General features: G+C 35.2%; 1 protein-coding gene across 1 annotated transcript in view; it reads left to right on the top strand.

Annotated features, from left to right (window-relative positions):
• CUL3 (cullin 3) overlaps positions 1 to 9,512 on the top strand; it is a 46,705-nt gene extending 37,193 nt beyond the window's left edge. The window contains exons 10-16 of the mRNA XM_039332179.1: positions 345 to 452; positions 3,466 to 3,590; positions 4,097 to 4,193; positions 5,308 to 5,442; positions 6,378 to 6,564; positions 7,311 to 7,456; positions 8,295 to 9,512. Coding sequence (XP_039188113.1) covers positions 345 to 452; positions 3,466 to 3,590; positions 4,097 to 4,193; positions 5,308 to 5,442; positions 6,378 to 6,564; positions 7,311 to 7,456; positions 8,295 to 8,426 — 930 coding nt within the window. The 3' untranslated portion in view covers positions 8,427 to 9,512. The remainder of the gene's footprint in view (positions 1 to 344; positions 453 to 3,465; positions 3,591 to 4,096; positions 4,194 to 5,307; positions 5,443 to 6,377; positions 6,565 to 7,310; positions 7,457 to 8,294) is intronic.
• The last annotated feature ends 8,339 nt before the right edge of the window (positions 9,513 to 17,851 follow it).

The raw sequence follows: 17,851 nt of genomic DNA, 5'->3' as shown, positions 1-17,851 counted from the left end.
TTTGAAAGGGCTACGGGAATATTTACTACATTAATTTAGAGATATTTAATGGGAATATTGCCAATCTCTATTCCATGTTGAATTTTAAAAGATTGGAATAGTAAATTCTTATTTTCAGTAAAATTTATTAGAATAATTAGATGTCTGATAATCCAGATATAAATTAGCATAATTGCCTGTTGATATTTACTGTTGATTAATTAATGCCTAGAACCAGGTAGAATGTGTTATTTTTTCCTAACTTTCTTTCATTTACTTAAATGTTTGTATTAAAATTCTAAATAGCTAGCCTAAGAGATTTTTCTCTGTTTAAATCATGCTAAAAATAACTCTTTCTTTTGCAGACTGAATGTGGATGTCAATTCACATCAAAATTGGAAGGAATGTTCAGGGACATGAGCATTTCAAACACAACAATGGATGAATTTAGGCAACATCTACAGGCCACAGGGGTAAGATGCAATTTTTTTATTTAACTTCAAGGATTCCCAGATTTTTTTGACCTGGTGGTCACATTTGGAATTTTGGGAAGAGGGTGTGTGAGCCTTTGTCAGGTGCCCCCCTATCAAGGCAGAGCAAATAATTTATTGAAAAAAATCCTCTTAAGAAATCTTACAAAGAAATTCCTGCAACTACTAAATATGAAAAGTGCATCATTTATATAGCAAAATCAAAATGTTTATTTAAAAAGAAATAAGACAAAAGGAAAGTATATAAATTAAAAACTGTGTAAAACTAAATAAAAATGTCAGAGTAACATTAGGCTAGTATTGCAAATAAAAGAATTTAAAAATAATATTCAATAATTAATAAAAAAATGAATAGTAAAATTATGTCAGATTTAACCATTATCCAAAATTTCTATCTCATTAGAAAGTTATATTCTCATATACTAAAATGTTTAGAGAAGCCCAGACTTCATATGCTTCAGATGTGGTAAAAGTCCATATATAATCTTAACAGTTCATGAATCATTTCCAGGTTGAATTAAATTTGATATCAGACCTATTTTTCAAGTACAGATGTATTGTTTGCATTGATGCATACTTCCCACAGCTGACAGAAAAGACAATTATTTTAATATTTATTCTATTATACAATAATCATATTCCAGGATTCTTGAACTTAATGCCATCAATATAAAAAAGAATCTGATCTAATTATTACTTTCCAACAGTTTTTTAAAAATGAAGTAAACTAATTTGGCAATTAGCATTGGAATAGTTTCCAAAGGTGAAACATTTTGCACTCTCTGATATTCATGGTAAAATTTATATTAGTCTTCCATGGATATTCCTCTTGTTGCATATCAGTTTTTTTGTTTAGATTCTGCACTTTATCATATAATCTTTTAATTTGTTAAATTGCTGAATCTTATTTTAATAACAACCTGTATAGTAATTATATAATTGCTCATTCCTTCCTTACATGTTAAAATTATAAATATAAACTTAGATATATTTTAAAAATCTAACTGAATTGCTTCACCAGCAGATGGCAGATTTTGATTTTTGTAATGAAAACTAATTGAATAGTTTGAGATCTGATAGGACTTAAGGCAGGACTGTGCTGCATTGAAAGTTTTTTGTAATTCATATATTTTAAAAAATATAATAAAATCCCTTGTAGATTATAATAACTTGAGAGCTACCTAGCTGAGATATAAGGACCTTCTCATCTTGTTTTGGGTTTGGGATGAAACAGAATCTAGGCACCATGAAGAGGGCAAGGTTAATATACAGGTAGTACTTGACTTACAACAGTTCATTTAGTGATCGTTAAAAGTTACAATGGCACTGCAAAAAGGGATTCATGGTTGTTTTTCACACTAACGACCACTGCAATATCTCCATGATCATGTGATCAAAATCCAGATATTTGGCAAATGACTCATCTGTGACGATTGCAATGTCCCAGAATCATATGATCATCTATTTGCGACCTGACCAGCAAAGGTATTGGGGAAGCCAGATTCATGTAACAACTGTGTTACTAACTTAACAATTGCAGTGATTCACTTATCAGTTGTGCCAAAAAAGGTCATAAATGGAGCAAAACATCTCACTTAGAAACAGAAGTTTTGGTCTCGATTGTGGTCGTAAGTTGAGGACTATTTGTATATTGCTCCCTTTCTCTTTTTAGCAGTTATTTGTGTGTGTCATTTCCCACTGGCCCAGTTACCCTGAACTTTCCCTCCTTCCCATCAGCTATTTACATTTCTCCCTATTCCTTCTGGCTCAAACTACTTCTGGGACAGAGCAACTCTATTTTGTTTCACATATGGACAAAATACCCAATATGTACCGTATATGCCGGCGTATTAGGCGACCCGGCGTATAAGACGACCCCCGTCTTTGTTGCTGAGCCGCATTCCTAGAACATCGTCTTATACGCCGGAAACTACCAGTATTTCCGGCGTATAAGACGACTCGGCGTATAAGATGACCCCCGTCTTTGGCGCCGAGTTTAGCGCTTCCAGAAGTCGTCTTATACGGTACATTTTGAAGATGGACCACTCAAAATCAGTTGTTCCTTTCACAAAATAGATCATATGCATAATGTTTTGCACATTCTTATGTTCAATTTCTTCTATTGTTTCTATCAGCTTTTAAAGTATGCTATTTGTGAACTTGGAAAGTCTAGCTTTCATAGATAATAGTTATCCTCAGTATTATGAACAGATGGGATCTAGCTAATGGTCAGTGGTTATTACTGGTGGTAAACTCTGGACAAAATTGCATGGAAAGTTAAGAACAATATACAGGTAGTCCTCAGTTTATGACTAGATGCTTAATGACCATGTGAAGTTATGATGAAAAAGTTGAAACAAAAGTTACTTAACAACCTGTCCTCAAAATTATGACAAATGCACTACTCCCACACTCAACATGATCACATTTCAGACATTGGCAACTGGCTCATATTTACAATTGGTTGCAGCATCATGTGATCATGGATTGCAACTTTTTTTGTTGTTTTCCAGCAAAAAAAAAAATGCTGTGATTAACTTAACAACTATGATAAAATCAAATCCAGCCACATAGTGATTCAACCTCATTGACTTTCAACTAAAATTCCGGGCTTAATTGTGATCATAAATCAAGGATTACCTGTATGGGAAACTCTTTAAGAATGGCTATTAGTTCTGAAACCTTCAATGGGATCTTAGATTTAAACTTTTACAATTACAGTCCCAATGTTTGGGGTATATTAATCTGATTAAATTGATTTTTCAGTTCCCTATCTTTAATAGAATGTTTCTTTCAGCATCACTTCATATTTTAAATTATGATGTAAAATACAGTTATTTCTGATCAGATGGGTGGCTATATAAATTTGATAACTAATGGTCCAGTATAATAAAAAGTAGGAATATAAATCCTTAAAGATATATAAAATAAATTGAATATTGAAAGGGTGGAATTATAAGAGAATATAATGCATCGTTTGCCTTTATTTTTATAGGTCTCACTAGGCGGTGTTGATCTGACAGTGCGGGTTCTCACAACGGGTTACTGGCCCACTCAGTCAGCCACACCAAAGTGCAACATTCCCCCAGCCCCCAGGCATGCTTTTGAAATATTTAGGAGGTAAGTAATGTATTTACTTGTTTTAAAATGTAGCTAATGCCGAAATTTTGGTGTGCATTTATGTGTGAAATTATTCTGCATCCATACTAGGTATTCCAAAAGTTACTGTTCCAACAGTATTGGATTATTGCAAGATTTTTTTGGGGGGAAAAAACAACGTGTAGGCATTTAAGACTTAGAAACATTCTTGGATTACACGTAGTTGTTTTAATAGGTTCTTCTTTATTAGATTTGTGTATCTGCCTATCTTACATATGCGGACTCTGATTGGTTCACAATTATAAGATTATAATTAGTATGAAACATTTAAGATAACATAATTTTTGAACTATATTTTTGAAGGAATTCTGCTTATATCTGTTTTTTGACATCATCGAAGTTTTGTAATAAATAATAAATAAATAAATATTGTTTAATAAAAATTTTATATGGACATCAAAAATCTTTTTGTTGGAAATTCACAATACAATTAGGCAACTGTTGGTTGATTCTCTTGAATTTTGTAGATTTTATTTAGCCAAACATAGTGGACGGCAGCTAACACTCCAACATCACATGGGTTCTGCAGATCTTAATGCCACCTTCTATGGTCCTGTAAAAAAAGTAAGTGCCCTTGCTTATTAAACAGGCTGGTCTAAGTCATATTTTAATGACAGTTTACTGTATTTGTACTTTTCAAAAAAATGTTTATTTTGGCATTCAATTATCTTTCAGAATAGCCACTGTACAAATTTTATATGTGCTTTAAGCAAAAAATGGATACAAAAATGCATCATTAAGAAATAATTGACATAAACATGAACATACTCATTAAAATAATAAAAATGCATATATGAAATATATTTTTAAATGTATATTAGGTAAAGTTGCATATACTGTATGGCCATTAGAGGCCATATGATGGTTTCATACTCAGATATGTTATTTTTTCCAGGCTTGACCTGCCCATCTTGTTTGACTTTATTTTAAAATAATTTTAACAGAGTTGGAAGGGGCGTTGAAGGTCTTCCAGTTCAATCCCCTGCTCAAGCAGGAAACCCTATACCATTTCAGACAAATGGTTGTCCATTCTCTTCTTAAAGAGTACCCACAATTTCATAATTTTCACAGTGTGATTTTACAGCATTCCAGGATTTTACAGCATTGCAGGATCCACAAATAGCGTTTTAATGGTCATGGCTGTAAATTGTATATTTCTAGTTTGATTCAGAGTAACAAGGCACAGCCTAACTGTATGATCTATTGGAAACTTACTGATAGCAGCACTGTGATGACATATGGTTTATTTGTGACTCTCTGGCTTATTTGTGCTTTGTTTCTGCTCTTTTCTCAAAATCATCGAAAGACACGCAAGACATCATTAGCTAAAACAAAAAAGAAATAAAGTGTTTTTTGCTATGGTCATTCCACAGATTACATTCTTTGTCAATGACCTATGGTTTGGTTTAATAGACAGATGTTTTTGCATTTCATGCTTCCAGTTATAGTTTGAAAAGTTTTTGAAAAGATATACTACGATCTTCCAAGAGCTTGTTAAAAAAATAAGCAAATCATTAAATGCACAAAATAATTTAAGTCCTGTGACAAGAAAACAAAGATAAATATCTTTAAATGAAAAGTATCTAACAACTTAAACTTTTTACTAAGTACACTAAATACTTAATCACTAAGTAAACGAAAATGTTCCTAGAATGACTTGATTTTTTTTTTAAAACAGGAAGATGGTTCAGAGGTTGGTGTAGGAGGTGCTCAAGTAACTGGCTCTAATACACGGAAGCATATATTGCAAGTCTCTACTTTCCAGATGACAATACTCATGCTTTTTAACAACAGAGAAAAATACACTTTTGAGGTATGAACTATAATTCTTTGTTAGTAGTACGCTTTCAGCTGTCTTTTGAAAATGCTTTTATTTTCACATATCATGTGAATTCCCACATGTAATACCTAGAATACTGATTAATCTTACTAAGAATTGGTATTACTCTCTGTGTTAGAGAATATACCCTGCCTTTGTACGGAATGGACAACCTACAGACTGCATGCAGATAGTCCTCCACTTATGACTACAATTGTGCCCAGAATTTATGTTGCTAATTGAAAAACTTGTTAAGTGAGTTTTGCCCCGTTTTATGACTTTTCTTGCTACACTTGTTAAGTGAATCACAGCAGTTGTTAAATTAATAACACGGTTGTTAAGTGAATGTGGCTTCCCCATTGACTTCGCTTGTGAGAAAGTCGCAAAAGGTGATCACATGACCCCAGGACACTGCAACCGTCATAAATACGAATCAGTTGTCAAGCATCCAAATGTAAATAATGTGACAATGGGGATGCTGCAATGGTCATAAGTCACTTCTTTCAGTGCCATTATAACTTTGAACGGTCACTAAACAAACTGTTGTAAGTTGAGGACTGCCTGTACAACTCCCCAATACCTTAATTGGTCACCCTATAAAGTTCACACCACATAAATTCAACCACTAAGTGCCCAATTTTGAGTGGATGTTAGTTTTTTTTAATAACAGTGGGAATGGGAATCTTAAACCTCTAAAGAGATTTTATTTTTCAATTTTCACTCTTCACCTTCAGCTTCTCTCCCAGTATTAAGTCCCTTAAAAATGCCAAACACAGGCTGACGTTTCCATAATGCTTTTTTGGTGACATCATAACACAGATTCTCTTTTGTGACCTTTGTTTGGTCAGGAGATTGAACTATAGTCCCCCAATGACTCTTTTTAAAAATTTGCCTTGCTGTGTACAAAATCTTTATTCAATTTGATATAGGAGATACAACAAGAGACAGATATTCCTGAAAGAGAGCTTGTACGAGCGCTGCAATCCCTCGCATGTGGAAAACCAACACAACGGGTTCTTACAAAGGAGCCAAAATCAAAAGAAATAGAAAATGGACATATATTTACAGTGAATGATCAATTCACATCCAAACTGCACAGAGTCAAGATTCAAACAGGTATGTTCACTTTCACTTAGATGTCAATTTCACTATTTATTGATTCCTGATTGCTCTCTCTCACTCCATCATAGCTCCTCTTCTCTGGCTTCTCCATTGATTTCAAACACTGTCTTGTCCCAAAAAAAGCAGGGGGTGGGATTCTTAGTTTATTTTTCATTCTAACATCATGCTCCTTTTTTGAATTGATAGTATCTCTTAGACATTCTACTGAAATCGCCAAATCTAAAGGTTTTCATTCTCATATTTCTGGATCTAGTCACGTTTGATTCACTTTGTTATTTATCAATTAGATCTCTATGATTTTATACTCAGATACTTCTCTGTCCAATCATTCTTTCAAATTCCTCAGGAGGATTTCTCCTAAGGCTTAGTCTTTTGTCTATTTTTGTCTGTTAATATATTGAGCCAGGAGACTTAAACAAAATGTTTCTTTTTAAAGTATTTGATTATATATTGAAACTTCATGACAAGCATCAGTCTTCTTTTAAAGGTATTCTCATGCTTTCCAGATACTGCTAAAAGATAGTACATAATCAATTAAAGGTTACATAATCAATTAAAGATGCTGGGAATTTTATCTGGGAAGAACATAAGAACCTCACTTTGTTTAAGGAATGAAAATCAAGCAAGTTTCATTATTACACTAACGGATCACTTTGACTTGGCTTTATTTTCAAGACTGATTACTATTTTTAAAAATGCTACCTTTATTTTAATTGTGGTCATCTATTCTATTCTTTCAGTTGCTGCCAAACAAGGAGAATCAGACCCCGAAAGAAAAGAAACAAGACAGAAAGTAGATGATGACAGAAAGCATGAGATAGAGGCTGCTATAGTGCGGATAATGAAATCTAGAAAGAAGATGCAACATAATGTGCTAGTAGCAGAGGTAATTTAATTAATCAATGAAACATTAAAATTAAAATACGTTTTAAGTTTCTAAACAATTTGAAATTAAAGTTTCACAGTTGCAAGAATCATGAAAATTCCAATTAAAGTGAGTTTTGTTTTCACAAATGGAGTTAGGCACATATCCCTGAGGAAGGACTTCTGTAAGATTGGATGGTGCTCTAGTTCTAGCCCCAGTTTATAATCTTAATAATAACCATAAAAGTAGTTCATCCTACCAAAGCTAGTGATCCTTGTTTTAAAAAACTTACACGGACACCTTTTTTCTGGAAGGAAATAATCTAGACCCAGGCCACTTCAGTCTCAAAACCAGCCCCCTGAACATTAGCTTCCATATGGTATATAGTTAGCCTGATTTTGATGTAACATAGCATGTATAAAGAAAGCAGGCTTGCCTTTTCTAGATAGAGTTACAGCCGACATGGAGAGGAAAAAAGTTAATATGTCTCATATAAATTTCACTGTGTGGATACCGTCTTGCAATTTTTTGGACTCGCCATATTTTGGGATGTTTTTGACTTTAATTTATTGCCCTGTTATTCAAATACTAGCATGTTCTTCTCTGATTACCTTCCAAACCCAGTGTTTCCACCTGCTTAGAAATAGTCCTACCTTCAGCTGCCATGTATTTATTTATATTCAGTGATGTTTACAAAGGACCCCGAAAATACAGAATTAGTTTTTCAGTTTATGAAATTTGTGAAAGTATCAATAATCGAAAATGCATCCTACATGTCTTGCTTTTCACACAAAATCATATCCTGGTCTGCTTACTTGCTAGTATAAATGATATTAAAATACTTTACCTTCTGTTCCAGGTAACTCAACAACTGAAGGCACGATTCCTCCCAAGTCCAGTTGTTATTAAAAAGCGTATTGAAGGACTTATTGAGCGAGAATATTTGGCACGAACACCTGAGGACCGCAAAGTATACACTTACGTAGCATAAAACGTGTTCCACAACTATGATTTATTCTTGGACTATATTCTTCGCATGAACTGAGAAGTTCTTTTAAAAATCATTAAATATTAAGACGACCATATCTTCTATTAAATTACATGTTCTAGACCAGTCAGATCAAGCCTTTACTTCTTCAGAAAGTTTTTCAACATCAAAATGATTGAGCTTCAAGCTTCTCAGCATTTATCCCTGTAGAGATCATCCTTACAGTTTCCTCGGGAAAATGTGAATGTGCCGCGTTTTTGTTTTCAATACTGTATGAAAACAGGAAAAAAAAATAAAAACAAATTTAGAAAATACAGCTCATTAAAAAAAATAAAATTGTTGGAATTTCATTTCCCTGAATCTTCAGTGTTGATGTAAATGTGTTTTTTATAGTGTGCTTAGCACTTTGTGCATTGTATACGTTGGGTTACAAGAAAAACACACGATGGTAAGATTGAATTTCCAAAAATACTACTCTGTTTTGGACATTTCTTTAATGAACCATGTTTAATTTACTGTTTGGTAAATTTATAAAACCCCATTTTGGCATGGTTTTCCTTTCCACCTGCACTCATTGATATTGAAGTTAATACGAGCAAGAACCCTTTTTTCGGCACAATTATGGGCTGTAATATTTGGCCTTCCCTTTTGTCCTTTGAGATCTTCCAAATTAAGTTGCATACTAATTTGAATTTGTTCTGATTCCTTTATAGGAGAAATGGGAAAACATTCGTCTGTATAAACTGTATGATATATTTTGCTGTTGTATTCACTGCTCATAGTGGATTGTACAGAGCTATGTTTTTATTTCACTCAATGTAGACAAAACAAATTTAAAATAAATGGATTTAGTATACACAGAGCACTAATTCAAATATATTAGAGCACAGGGATGGCAATTTATTAAACCAAATACTGCCCTTTGGAGAAGCACATTAACCTATGCTCTGTTCATGAGGTAGAAGGGGATTTTACGGCTTTTTAATTTCTCATTTTTTAGGAAGTTCAAGTGAAGCCACTGTGCACTATTAATTTTACTGTTTTAAAATGCAATCTTAAAATGCAATAAATATTGTTACTTTCATCTTATTAAATCTCCAGTTCTTGCAACAAGTACTTTCTCCTTCTCAAGGTGGGTAAGGATGAAGTTTTGACTACTACTAAAGCTTTTAAGATTTGACTTTTTAAAAAATTTCAGTAGCATTTTACTGTGTAATCTGATACCAAATGAATTTTGTTTTACAGCAATGAGTTTACAAAGATTCTTTTTGTGCACAAATTGTGAAGTGCTGGTGATCAATTTAATTTTAGCTTAAGTTCATAAATAGTATTCAGATGTAACAGAATAACATTTTTTAAAAAAAAATAAATGTACAGAATGTACAGGAAAGGGAACTGGTTGAATTCTGTTTCAACCTGTAAAATTGAATTCTCATTGAGCTTTTATGCTTTATTGCTGTATTTTATTTGTACATTTGTATAAGAGATAGGTTTTTTTTCAGTATTGAATATTTACAGTCTGCTTAGGCAGATAAAAGGTGGTAAGCCTAGTCCTGCATTGTAGGGTTGCTATTAGTAATTAATGTTTTTCCCTGACTATGTAAAAGATTTGTTTTTCCTTTTTTTTCCCTGCTATGGGGATCATTTTGAGTTATTGTCTGCAATATGAAATACTGTAACAGAACTATAGGCAACATTCTTGCAGTTGGGGTTGCTAATGTTAAGAACGTTGATTAGACCAGTTAATGTGTACTTAATTGTTTTTTTGATATTGTGTGATTGTTTTTATTGAGAATATTATTTTTTAAAAAGTATATGTGTAGGTAATTGTTGGTTAATGACCATTCATTCAGTGACCATTTGAAGTTATGAGGATACTAAACAAGGAGACTTACAGCTGACCTCAAAGTGGTGGCCAATGCTGCATTTTCATCATCACATGAAAAACATCAGAACTTTATATAAAACTATATAGACTTCCCCCTTTGTCACACAGTTCATATACATGTCTCTGAAGACGTGTGGACTATTATCTACATACTGTGCAAAAGTTTTAGGAAGTTGTGCAAAAATGCTGTAAATTAAGAATGCTTTCAGAAATAGAAGTGTTAATAGTTTATTTTTATCAATTAAAGTGGAAAATAAATGAACAGAAGAGAAATCCAAATTGAATCAATATTTGGTGTGACAACCCTTTGCCTTCAAAACACTATCAGTTGTTCTAGGTACACTTGCACACAGTTTTTGAAGGAACTTGGCAAGGTTCTTTCAGGGTTGTTCCAAACATCTAGAAGAACTAACCACAGATCTTCTGTGGGTGTAGGCTGCCTCATATCCTTTGGTTTCTTCATTTAATCCTGATCTCAACATCAGTGATGTTGAGATCGGCTTTGTGGGGGCCAAATTATTTCAGGACTTCTTGTTCTTTTTTACGCTGAAGATCTTAATGACATTGACTATATGTTTAGAAGTGCTGTCCTGCTGTAGAATAAATTTGGGGCCAATCATATGCCTCCCTGATAGTATGGTATGATGAATAAGTATCTGCCTGTATTTCTTAGCATTGAGGACATTGATTTTAATTAATCTCCAACTCCATTGGCAAAAATGAAGCCCCAAACTTGCAAGGAATCTCTACCATGCATTACTGTTGCCTGCAGACATTCATACTGCTCTCCATCTCTTTGTTGAACAAACTGCCTCCTGCTACAGCCAAATATTTCAAATTTTGACTCATGAATCCAGAGCACTTGATGCCATTTTTCTGCAACCCAGTTCCTATGTTTTCATGCATACTTGAGTTGCTTAGCTTTGTTTCCTCATTGGAGGTAGGGCTTTTTGGCCATAGTTATTCCATGAAGATGACTTCTGGCTAGACTTCTCCAGAAAGCAGATAAGGGTACCTGGGTCCCACTGGTTTCCACCAGTTCTGTGCTGATGGCACTGCTAGACATCTGATGTCGAAGAAAAGTAAGCATGATGTGTCTTTCATCTGTTGCATTAAGTTTCCTTGGCCAACCACTGTCTACGGTCCTCAACGTTGCTTGTTCCTTTGTGCTTCTTTGAAAGAGCTTGAACAAACATCATGAAACCCGAGTCTGCTTTGAAATCTTTGCCTGGGAGAGACCTTGCTCATGCAGGATATAAACTACCTTTTGTCTTGTTTCTGTGCTCAGTTTTGCCATGCTGTATGACCTGTGACATGAAACTGTCTTCCACAATCTAACCTTAGTAACAAACTTTGGTTGTTCCTCACCCAGTGTTAAGCCTCCTATATATCTGTTTCTGTTTCAGTTAATGACTGCGTTGCAACCTATATATGAAACTGATGATTATTAACATGTGTTTGGTATAAATGGTTTATCATACACCTGACTAATCCTACAAAATCCCTGACTTTGTACTAGCGTGCAAGTGAAATAATTGATGCTATTTTGAAGGCAAAGGGTAGTCAAACCAAATATTGATTTGATTTGGATTTCTCTTCTGTTCTCTTTCCATTTTGTTAATTGATAAAAATAAACTATTAACACTTTTATTTCTGAAAGCATTCTTAATTTATAGCATTTTTGCACAACTCCGTAACACTTTTGCACAGTATTAGTATTTAGTATTTACTACTAAAACTCCCATCATGATCTTTAACTGGGTGAAACAGTGCATCATTGGACAATAATTTTTAAACCAAGGTACCTCAAATAGGCTAACTTACAGAATCTGAGAGCCATCATTCTCTCCTGAATTCCTATCCGCTTCCCCAGTTACTTTATGGAAAACTTGCAGGAGAAATTTAGAGGGAGGTAAGGAAGCTATTCCTGGCAGCTTTCCACAAAGAAACTCAACGGGGAAGCCACTAGGAACTCCTAGCAAACAATTGTTTACTATCTATTAATAAAACAAATGAGATTTTTAACTTAACAGTTGGCACTTTCTACCTGCCTTTAAGCAACATTCCCCAATCTTAACTCTTCCAGTGGCCTATTAATTTGGACACATACACCCCCAAATGCATTTATATAACATTGTTCTGAAAGGGAAAATTAAACCAAGTAATTGATAGACCCTTATGAGTCTACCTTTTCCAATTAGAGGTGAAATAATAGTTTCTTACAGTTTTTTAAAAATATACTGCAATTTTCATATTTTAATTTAATCTGCATTTTAATTAACTATTTAAACAGTGCGGCTCTATACAAAAGTAAGTTCTAATGCATTAATATGTTCCAAAAAAGGGGACATTGGATTTGAATATTTATTCTATAAGGGGCTCCACGTTTTAAAAATAATTTGAAAGAAGTGCTTTGGGCCTTATGTCAAAGCAACTATTTTTCTGCTATTCATTAAAAGAAGTGGTACTGGAATTTTTAGTTTATCCCCCAAACTTCTAAATCTGAAAAAGGATTTTTCTACATTTAATAAGTTGATTCAGCAACTCAACATTCATAAATTTATTCAAACACTTGGGGAAAATGTTTTAAGAAATAATGTCATGTTTGCACAAAGTCTGTTTTCCCAACCATTTTCAAAATCTTATTCTCAATTTTGCCAACTGATGCCATTGATACCTGTTGGTACATTAATTCCCAGAATATTACACCACTATGATCTCTAATTATGAAATCCCAAGAATTTCACCTTCTGGAGAGTAAATAAATTAAAATTTTATAGCTGAAAATAAAATATTTTTCCACGGAAGACAGGAAAACAGCCTATGGAACAGTTATTTTTAACTTTGTTTTGTAAAGCACTCAACACATGATTATGAATGTGAGAAACAACTATTTGAGAAAGAAATCGTCTTAACAGATAACTGAAAATCCTTGTCCTGGATCTAGGCATAGTACTTTGTGAAGATGAAGGCTTCCCTCCATTAATGAAGGGAATCATGATTGATTCCAGAGGAAAACTGGAATGAAGGGTTTTATTCTCGTTTTCATTTTCCAATGCCACATATACATGTCATATTATAGAGATCCTTAATTTTATCGAATAGTTCATCTGGAGAAGAATGAATCAACCAGGAGGACAAGTTGAACTTTGAAGAAGCAGGATAAGGAAGAGTATGAATGTTTTTGAACTTTGATGTTGAAGAGAATACCTTGGACAATTAAGAAACCAAACTGAAAATTGATCAAATCAACCCAAAGTTCTCACTGGATGCACTTTTGCTTATCCTATTACACAAATACCAAGCTCTCTGGAGAATGTTCTAATGGTATGAAAGGTGGAAAGAGAAGAAGAAGATGCCCAGCAGCAAGGTGTATTGACTCAGTTGCAGTGGCAATAAGTGCACCACTGGAAGACCAAAGACCATGTTAGGGACAGATCATCAGAAAGTCCGTCCTTCCATGCAGGAGTTGACTACAACGTGATGATAAAAATTGGCAAAAATATGCCTTCTCACAATTTCCTCTAGTCTAGTACTTTGCTGATAAAACTATGGAGATTTGTAAAAGACCAAACTGTGTATCAATTGTTTTTAATCAATAGCACACTATAAAAGGAAAAGTAGTATGTATACCATAGTTAGTGTGCAAAAGTAATATAGGTAGAATGTAACTCTTCCTCCCCCAAGGATCTTATAAGAGGGCAAAGCACATCAATTTTAGGATATTTCAAGAGTTATAAACTGAATATTGAGTTTTCTGTAGTCTAAGACAGGAATACACTCTAAAAGTTTTGGATTTGGGAGGCAAAATAAAACACTTGAACTGCTTAATTTTAATTATTTGTTTTTGCATATTGGTGTTTGTATGTACGAGAAAGATTATTTGGGTTTAAATGTAAATTGATCCAATAATAGCAATTAGTATTTCAGTCCTAATTTGCTTTCATTTTAAGTTGTAATAGTAAAAACATATTGCATTGTTCTTAAAGCTGAATATAACTGATAACAAAAATGCATACTCAGAAAAAGTTTGTTTATTCTGGTTGAATAAAGACAGGATAAAAATAAGTAATAAATAAATTGGTATGATTTAGGATATGAAAGATTTAAACCACTAATAACCCAATATTCTGTCTCCCACACCACAGCTAGCCACATTTTAGTCTTGCATGTAACAACAATAACAACAACAATAATAATAAAGTTGAAGGCACCTTGGAGATCTTCTAGTCCATCTCCCTGCTCAAGCAGGAAACACTATATCATTTCAGACAAATGGTTGTGCAGTCTCTTCTTAAAAACTTCCAGTGTTGGAGGCAAATGTAATATGAATCCAGCCAGTTTGATTAACTTACAGATGATTTGTATGTAGAAAAGTGGGATACTTCACTAAATCCATTATTTATTTATTTATTTATTTATTTATTTATTTATTTATTTATGAGACTTATATACCGCTTTAAGTGCAAGCACTCTCTAAGCGGTGTACACCAGTAAGCAATGTGTGTATGGTTGTTCGGGTTTTCTCCCGCGTAAAATTGGAAGTGTCTTGGCGACGTTTTGACGAAGTCCCATTCGTCATCTTCAGGCTGGTGCTTTCAGCGTCGTGCTTCGAGGAGCAATGTGTGGTCTTAGCTGTTTCTTCCTTTTAACTGCCAGTGGGGGTATGAACTGATTGGGTGGGAGCTTGGCTGTGTTCTGATTGGGTGGAGGTGTGTTCTGATTGGTTAGGGGCGTGGCTGTGCTCTGATTGGCTGGGGGGTTGGCTGTGCTCTGATTGGCTGGGGGGTTGGTTGTGCTCTGATTGGCTGGGGGAGTGTTCTGTTTGGTTGTGCTCAGGTTAGTCTGAGTTGCAGAGGGGTTTAAGATTTTGGGCTGCCTTGCTATTTTTTGGCTTCGCGTTCGTGGTCGTGCCTCCTCTTCATGGAGGGTGTCAGTTTGCTTCATGTATGGATTGGAGGGGTTTAAAGTGGCTAATGATGCAGCTGTGGTCTGTCTTCTGGTTTGTGGTCATGCTTCATCATCGGTGTGGCTTTGGGTTTGCTTTTTGCGTGGATGTGTGGTGGTGACATCCTGTGTGGTTTTTGTGAGTGTGGGTCTGGTATCATTTTTTGTATTAGGGAGTCGTTTGTCAATAAGGGCTGGTTTCCAAATGGCTGGTAGGCGGGAGGTATCATCTCGCTTGTTCATGCTGTGTGGGCGTTTTTCTATCTCTATGGCTTCTCTGATTATTCTGTTATTAAAATGTTCACTTTTGGCAATGGTTCTGGTATTTTTAAAGTCAATTTCATGTCCTGTGGCTTTAAGGTGTTGGACCAGGGAAGATGTTGGTTCCTCTTTTTTGACTGAGTTCTTATGTTCTTCAATGCGTGCACTTATTCTTCTGTTGGTTTGTCCGATGTATGTGTTGGGACAAACAGTGCATGGGATTTCATATACTCCTTCATTTTCTAAGTCAATTTTATCTTTGGGGTTTCTAAGGATGGTGGATATTTTTCTGTTTGTGATGTCACCACCACACATCCACGCAAAAAGCAAACCCAAAGCCACACCGATGATGAGGTACGACCACAAACCAGAAGACAGACCACAGCTGTATCATTAGCCACTTTAAACCCCTCCAATCCATATATGAAGCAAACTGACACCCTCCATGAAGATGAGGCACGACCACGAACGTGAAGCCAAAAAATAGCAAGGCAGCCCAAAATCTTAAACCCCCCTGCAACTCAGACTAACCTGAGCACAACCAAACGAACACTCCCCCAGCCAATCAGAGCACAGCCAACCCCCCAGCCAATCAGAGCACAGCCAAGCCCCCAGCCAATCAGAGCACAGCCAAGCCCCCAGCCAATCAGAACACACCTCCACCCAATCAGAACACAGCCAAGCTCCCACCCAATCAGTTCATACCCCCACTGGCAGTTAAAAGGAAGAAACAGCTAAGACCATACATTGCTCCTCGAAGCACGAAGCTGAAAGCACCAGCCTGAAGATGACGAATGGGACTTCGTCGAAACGTCGCCAAGACACTTCCAATTTTACGCGGGAGAAAATCCGAACAACCAAAGACCTACATACAAACGGCTCTTTAACCATAAGAAAGCAAATGATGTGGATTTAGCCAGGGCCAGCTAAGTAAATCCAGAAATTCTAGGAACAAGGTATAAAGTTGTTACTTTTCTAATGATGGCACATATCTCTACCATTCTAAATCTTTATGAAACTTTGGCCTTTAATTTCCATGTAATCCAACATTATGATAAAGTAGGGTCATGTAACATTAAATGTCCATTAAATGTAAACACTTTTACAACTTAATATAAACTAAATACTGAAAGCAGAGACTTAATTCTTTTTGGAGAAATCTACATGTGCATGGTCATTACTCAAGGCTTGATAATATCAGTTGGTTGCCATATCTGAAATAGCACAAACAGAACTTTCATAAAATATATTTCAAAGACATTGGTGAAAATTATATGGATAAAAAAACTGTAAATGAACAATAAAATGTGAGAAGGACTCTGCAGTATATATGACAAGTGTAATGAAGCTCTTACAAATAAGAAAGCTTAGTTTTCAAATGGATTGTTCTAGGGCAGGTTGCCTAATCTGAGGTAGAAGATCATACACAACCCCTGAAAGTTTCGGGCATGGTGTGAGAGACCTCCCAAGTTCTTAGACTTAAATGAAATTTGTTGGCCTATCCACTAATAGGACTACTTGCATACCATTCAAAAGCTAAATGCAATCCTTGGTTTGGAAAGTTTAGACCAGGCTGTTCAACTAGTTAAAGGGGAAAGAGCCATGTTGAAAAATTAAAAACCATGGTGGACTTAAAGGAATATCTTGGTATCAGCTGTTTGATGGGTGACAAGGGGAGGATCAGAAACACAGCAGTGGCAGCAGTGAATTTATTGACTTTACAAAATGAGGGAGGGCAGCTCAAGGCTGCAGGTTGTGCAGGCCTGACTTAGACTCTACTCAGAGAATGTCCATCTTCCGTTTTGCTATGCTGTGCTATGCTACTCCCAGTGTCTGCTTCTTGTAGTGAGACAGGCAAAAGAACCTTTTGCCAGAACCTTTCATCATTAAGAGTTCCTCAGATGGCAGGCATGACTTTACTCACACCATCTTTAGTTTTTATTTTTCCCTCAGCTGAATTACCTTTTAGTGACTGCAGAAATCATTTTATGTAGACATTTTATAACTGAGAGAGTCTATTGTTTTATAGAGTTCATATGCTTCTTCTGAGAAGAGCTATAAATAAAACCGATTAATCTTCCCAATTAGTATTTCACTTTAAACTGAAAGTCAGACCAGACAAAAGGCAACAGAAAAAGCTGTTTATCAAAACCTAATTTCAGCCTAATGTTTGGGACCGGGCCACCAGAAGTGGTTTCACACCCATAACACGGAAAGGCTGTGTTCCCACATCATGCTTAACCGGGGAATAAACCACAATTGGCTGGCTACTTTCAACTTGCTAAAACCACCAATCGAAACGCCCGGTTTCGCATAGCACGCCAAAGCAACG

This window comes from Crotalus tigris, unplaced genomic scaffold (genome assembly GCF_016545835.1).
Source record: "Crotalus tigris isolate CLP2741 ecotype Arizona unplaced genomic scaffold, ASM1654583v1 scf7180000024453.458620722:586385, whole genome shotgun sequence".
NCBI classification, from domain to species: domain Eukaryota; kingdom Metazoa; phylum Chordata; class Lepidosauria; order Squamata; family Viperidae; genus Crotalus; species Crotalus tigris.
This window is presented reverse-complemented; position numbering and strand designations above follow the sequence as displayed.